Consider the following 6581-nt stretch of genomic DNA (forward strand, 5'->3'; position numbering starts at 1 on the left):
TCTGTTTGTTAACGTTGTCAGAACACTGGCTTTCTTTTCATACTTCCCTGACGCGGAGTGATACGCTGTGATAAGGCTTTAGAATAGTAGCTGTGGTATACGTTCGTTAAACAGTTAACAACCAATCAGATTGATGGATTTCACCTTTCCGTTTTATAATTCCTGTTGTCACATCTGACCTGCAGTCAGTTCATGATCAGGCCACACCATCAGCTTCACAGGTGTCATCCAGGTGTAGCCCAGGTGTTTTCATTGTGGTGAGGCTCTAACAAGGACACAGTCTCCGTGGAAACAGTGGATTTCCAAGCTGTATCACTTAAGTAAAGTTTCCAGGGCGTCCAGCGTCACCTGTGCCAGGTGCAGCAGCGTGAGAACGTCCCAGTGAAAGCAGGTGAGTGGGAGCCCGAGGCTGCATCACCTGCAGCTGTAAACACAGTAAACACCAGAGCTGCTCTTTAATCCTTACGTTAAACTCCTCTGTGTTTGGTTTAGCCACCGCCAAGCCGACAGGTAAACAGCTGAGTGCAGGATAAAAGGGACAGAGCGTCTCCGTCCGTCCTAGAGCGAGGGCAGACCAGCAGCCGGGACGCCACAGAGCAGGTGAGTGTCTCTGTCTGTCTCTGGACTTGTCTTCACACCTGGGCACCGAGAGACAGGTGATCAGGTGTTTCTGAGGATCAATGAGTTCACGTGACTGAGACTCGGGTTCCCTCAGCTGCACACACACCTGTCCGTACAAGGTCACAGACACACCTGTGTCCATTTGCTGACATGAAGAGGTCCAGGACTCCTCTAAACCTGGACCTGGACTGACCCACATCAGACCCAGACCAGAGACAAGTCGGAACTCGGATATTCACCAGTTGAAAACTCAGAGTTCCGACTTCGAAGCGTTTGGCGTTGCACCAGGTCAGAAAAACCAAAGACATGTTGGACCGGGACAAACTTTGAATTCAATGCTTCACGTAGCTAAGACATAAAAACATTACAAAGGACAAAAAAACATTTTAAAGCAGAAGTAAGCAGAATGTTTGTGTTAATATAAGTCTTAAATAGTTCTATTTTCCGACAGCAATTACTTATATAGTGTTTGGTCCGAAACACGGGTCTGTCTGTCACTCTGCTCTGCTGTAAGCCGAGGAGAAAACTTCTTGTATACTTCCTTGTATCCTACAACCTTTATCCAATGAGGAGAGAGAACGGCCTGAAGGGCTGTGTGTTCAGCCAATGGATGCGCGTGAATGTAGTGACGTAGGGACGAGGACCAATAGATCCATGACGAGGGCAAGGGCTGCTAACTCCATTGGCTGACAAAAAGTCAGCCAAAACGACCGGATCGCTTACTTCTGCTTTAATGTATTTGGGCATTTAAATGCATTTTAATTGATGATTTACTGTTGACGCTGCAGATTGTTGTGTGATGTCAGACAACTGATTCTCAGCAAAGTCAGGGGAGATTTTTTTTCTCCGACTTCTCCGAGTCGGAGATTCGACTTGAGGTGGCGTTCGATTGCATTTTTTCAAGTTGGAGGTCGGAAAGATCTGAGTTCCGAGTTGTCTCGAACGCTGCATGAGACTGAGAGGAACCAGTCTCTGGTCCGATGAGACCAGGACTGGACTCTCTGCTCTCTGGGGGGGTGAGCAGGGCCGAGGGAAGGCAAGGCAAGGCAAGTTTATTTGTATAGCCCGTTTTTACAAACAGTTTGTCTCAAAGGGCTTTACATGGCATCACAACAACATCCTCTGTCCTTAGACCCTCACATCCACTGAGGAAAAACTCCATAGAAAACCCTTTTAACAGGGAACCAGAGAACAGTGAACAGCTGAGTGCAGGTGGGTCTGCTGGTGATGTCACTGAGGAGCGACAGTCAGAGGTCTGGTTTCATCACGGTGGTTTCCTGTGGAGGGGAACCCCGTGCTCAGTGACATCACACTCACAGCAGCCAATCACAAACCAGACTGTGTTCACACTTGGAGACCAGAAAATGTCCCGGAGCCAAACTGATCCTGACAATCGCACCAACATCAGCTCAGAGAACATCAGAGATCAGGAGGGACAGGAAACCAGCTGATGGTCTGTGTGTGTGTGTTTGTTTACCAGGTAAACAGAGCAGCCTGTTGCATCATGGGAAGTTCAGTGAAGAGGTTTGATGAACTTTACGGGAAATCCTCAAAACAAACCAAGAAAAAACACTTACCTGATTCAACACACTTCACATTCTTCTTTGATCCATTTGAAATTTGATTATTTGAGCCTGAAATGAAACAGTGAACATCCTGTGGTTCTGGTTCTGGTTCTGGTTCTGGTTCGTCTGTCGTCTGGTCGTTATAGTGATGCTGATGATGATGATGAGTGTCTGGAGTTTGACTCTTCATCCTGTGTCTCTGAACCTCAGGAGGTTTTCCAGAGGATCAACATCGTCAGTGATCCAGAGCCATGAGGTCCACTGAGCTCACAGCTGTGGTTCTGATCCTGGTTCTGGTTCTGGTTCACGTCCAGGCAGGTAAGACCCCGAAGCACAGACCGGACTTCCTGTTTACACAACGTGACCTGTGTTCACACACCTGTGTTAAAGCTCCATAAAGTATAAAGGTAGACGTTTGTAACAAAGCTCCATAAAGTATAAAGGTAGATGTTTGTTGATTTCTCTTGAGTGTTTTATTTTGAAATCTGCAGTTTTTATTGGCTCACTTTAGAAAACAGCCAGCCAATCAGAAGAGGGGCTCAGAGCCTCCTCCTCTGTTCTGATTGGCTGACACCGACCTGTTGTTACTCTGATGGCTTTATTCTGGCTCCACAGACATTACACAGAGGATTCGTCACAACTGTAAAACTCTGTATCCGGCCAAATCATGTGGAGACGGGTGGTACCGCATCGACGTGTATCGCTGCGCAAAATACTTCAAGACTCCCAGAACATTTAGAGATGCAGACGTGAGGACACACACACACACACACACACACACACAGGTTGTCAACTCAGTCCAACTCAGTCTGACACTGACGACTGCCGACTGTGCTGATTTCAGAACGACTGCCGTCGCCTGAGAGGTCACCTGGTGTCGATGCACAACGTGGTCGAGTACAGTCAGGTGCTGTGTTTGGCCTTCAGAGCCAATCAACGCAAAGATCACTTCTGGATCGGAGGGCGCAGTAAATACCTGGTAAGAGGGAACGGCCTGAACGCCACCCAGTTGTTCAAAAGGTGTAATCTGGATAAAAATTATCCGGATTTTGAAATCCCCTTTTTTGCTATCCAGGATCACGTAATCTGTTTTACTTTTATCCCAGTTGTTCAAAGCAAAGTTGGATTGGATCAGTCTGATCTAGTGAAATTATGAATATTATGAATTTCCCCATGTGGTTCAAATTCAAACTTCAAATTTCAAAATCCAAACTTCAAATTTCAAAAGTAGTTGGGGAAAAGTTTTTCAGTTGTAGAATATTCAAAAGTTAACATTATTTACTAATCACTGTTGTGGTTTAAAATTAGGTGCAAAATATAGATCAATAAATGTATATTACGGCCTATTTTCACAGCCTAAAAGAGGTTTTACCTGAAAAAAAATACACAGTTCCATTGTTCACTATAATATAATTTTTTCCAGCCCTTCAAAGTGCACGAAAAACGCAGTTTTTATTTGGACCTAACCAACTCACGTATCCCTCCGCCCAGGGTTAGCGCCCGCCGATCAGCAGTTGGTTAGGTCCAAATAAAAACTGTGTTTTTCCTGCACTTTGAGGGGCTGGAAAAAAATGTATTATAGCGAACAATGGAACTGTGTATTTTTTTCAGGTAAAATCTCTTTTAGGCCGCGAAAATAGGCCGTTTCTTTGGGTCTGTTCACAACACTGTATGTTGTAAATCTCTGGGCAGGGCTATTATGGGCTGGCGTTGCTAACGGGAGGAGTGCAGAGAGTCTTCTACTGCAATTAAAGTACTTAGGGGCTATTTGGAGATCATACAACCCCACTTTAAAAAAATGACACTATCCCTTTAACTTGCTTCTCTGTGCACACAAACACACAGATGTATATGCACAGTAGCCGAGAGCTTTTGATACGTGAAACAGACAGACAAGCAGAGAGCTATGGTCAGTGATGACCTTCACCTGTGTGTTTCCCTCCCAGTGGCACAGCTTCCAGTGGACCGACAAGACTCCGTTTGAGTTTGAGCGCTGGGCTTTCCTGCAGCCGGACAAGGAGTCTGGAGAGGAGTGTGTGGAGATGAACTACGAGAGTAAGTCCAGTGTCGGCAAACAGCTGCTAACCGGTGTTGGGAAGATTACTTTGACAATGTAATAGTAGTGTAACTATCTCAATTATTTTCTCAAAGTAACTGCATTTGATTACATTTTGATAACTTTTCTTAATTTTGAATGAATGCTCTAAAGTGTTGACCCATTTCACATTTTCAGACCTAATAGTGTGTAAATAAAAATCACTGTTTGTACTGCATAGACTGAAGACGAAGGTCTGAACATTATAGCGCAAAGTGTTTTTTATCTTCCAACAAAGAAACGCGTTCTTCTCCACCTCCGACATGGTTGCTGACTGACGGATCGTTTCGCCAAAGACGGTTTAGAAAGTAACAGAGTATCGTTGGTTCTGCTAGCAATCAGAGGCGTCGTAATCCAAGTTGTGGCTATTTGATTAATCTGAGCATTTTTCAAACGTAACTAAAATTGTAATCATGGCAATTTCCGAAAGCAACTGTAATTAAATAACACTTTTCCCCCAGTAATGTAACGGATTACAATTATGTAAATTCTGTAGCTAAATTACGTAACGCCGATGCATGTAATCTGTTATTCCCCAACACTGACTGCCAACACATGCTAACAATTCAGTTTCAGGTCACCCTGACTTTGACCTTTGACCTTTACCCACTAAATTTGACCCGTTCCTTCAGTCCAGGTGAATGTTTGTGTCAAAGACGTCCAGTCGTGATGTCACAGAGACACGGTGAACTCGTTATCTCGGCGCCCTAATGACGTTTCCTGTTTTCCAGCCTGGGGATACTGGAACAACGCCGTCTGCTCCGGGAAGAAGTTCTACGTGTGCGCCCGCAGATCGTGATGTCATCAGCATCATCATCATCATCATCATCATCATCATCATCAGCTGTCGTCACATCAGTGGGTGGGGACCTGAGGTACCCGAGTTGCAGGTGGACCAGGTTCATGTCCACCACCACCACACACTGATGCCACTTCAATAAACCATCAGCTGATACGTCCACGCCTCCGTCTGTCGATCACTACGACATCATCCCACAGGGCCGATGAACGAAGATCAATACTCCACTGTGTAGCTCCTTTAGTCCTGACTTTGAGATAGATAGATAGATAGATAGATAGATAGATAGATAGATAGATAGATAGATAGATAGATAGATAGATAGATAGATAGATAGATAGATAGATAGATAGATAGATAGATAGATAGATAAGTTTTATTTGTCATTCTTATGTGTCAAATAAAAACGAAATTATGTTTCACACATCCACCGTTCGAGATCAAGATCAGTGCATTCATTTCAACAATAAATAAGTAAAACGTGTATAATTAAAAACAACATATAAAATGAATGATCATAAATAAAAGAGAATAAAATTTATCATTAGATAAACACACAATTTAGCATAGGGGGACTGGCACTGGAAATTAGCTTGGTAGCTAGAATTAGGTGCATTTGCATTTTATTTTTAAATGTGTATCGATGTACATTGACCCTCTCTATCCAATAAAACTGAACTGAATTGAAAAAGAGATAGATACTCACATCACTCTGGGTCCGGTAGGAGTTGCACCAGGAAGTGGGTGCTCTCTGTCAAAAAAAATGAGAAGATTCGAGTGTGGAAACTGACGTTCGAACTTGTGCCTCAGCAACGACGCAAATCCAAGTCCAAAACAGACCTCTGCCGCGGTGCACGTTTGCAAAAGAAAAGAAAAAAACAATAAGAGAAGGAAAAAATAGAAGCGCGGCAGTATAAGTCACGAAATGGAAACAATGTGACCTGTAACCACAGCTGGCCACGGCGGTCTATAGCAGCTGCAATATGACCGTTATGGCAGTCTGAGGAATAAATGATCAGAAATCAATTGTGTTTATTTTGATAAGTTGGAGGATCCGGCACAAATTAAGCGCTGGTTATATCTTATCTTTTTATATATATTTATTATCCATTCCTGGCCATATCTATATATATATATATGTGCATCTGGCCTTATAACATTTCGATTTCCCTTCATGAAGCTTTGTATTGATTTGGTAAAACTTGTTGCAAATGTTAAATAACAGATTTTGTTGGAGTGCCCTCTAGTGGACGCAGGACGAAGGCCTAATAATAAGCTGGTATCGGTGCATATAATGTTAGAATTAAAAAACTAAAAAACATTTTAAAAAAATGTATATAATTTGAATATTTCATTTCATTTCATTTAGATTTATTTCATTCATGGTTCTCACATAGTTGCACATATACATAGTGTACACATTTTCACCATGAATGAAAAGGAGCAGGATGAAATATTATATATATATTAATATAATATAAAGTTATATAATATTTAACAT

General features: G+C 42.9%; 1 protein-coding gene across 1 annotated transcript; it reads left to right on the forward strand.

The window, feature by feature from the left end:
- The first annotated feature begins 2392 nt into the window (after positions 1 to 2392).
- Positions 2393 to 5174, forward strand: LOC146982275 (C-type isolectin Sp-CL4-like). Its single transcript, XM_085783320.1, has 5 exons — positions 2393 to 2504; positions 2802 to 2935; positions 3031 to 3165; positions 4133 to 4241; positions 5013 to 5174. The coding sequence occupies exons 1-5, from the start codon at positions 2438 to 2440 to the stop codon at positions 5078 to 5080; spliced, it is 513 nt and encodes a 170-aa protein (XP_085639446.1). The 5' UTR covers positions 2393 to 2437; the 3' UTR covers positions 5081 to 5174.
- Positions 5175 to 6581: the final 1407 nt, after the last annotated feature.

Source organism: Trachurus japonicus, chromosome 8, assembly GCF_045865225.1.
Source record: "Trachurus japonicus isolate A0001 chromosome 8, Traja_1.0".
In the NCBI taxonomy this organism is placed as follows: Eukaryota; Metazoa; Chordata; class Actinopteri; order Carangiformes; family Carangidae; genus Trachurus; species Trachurus japonicus.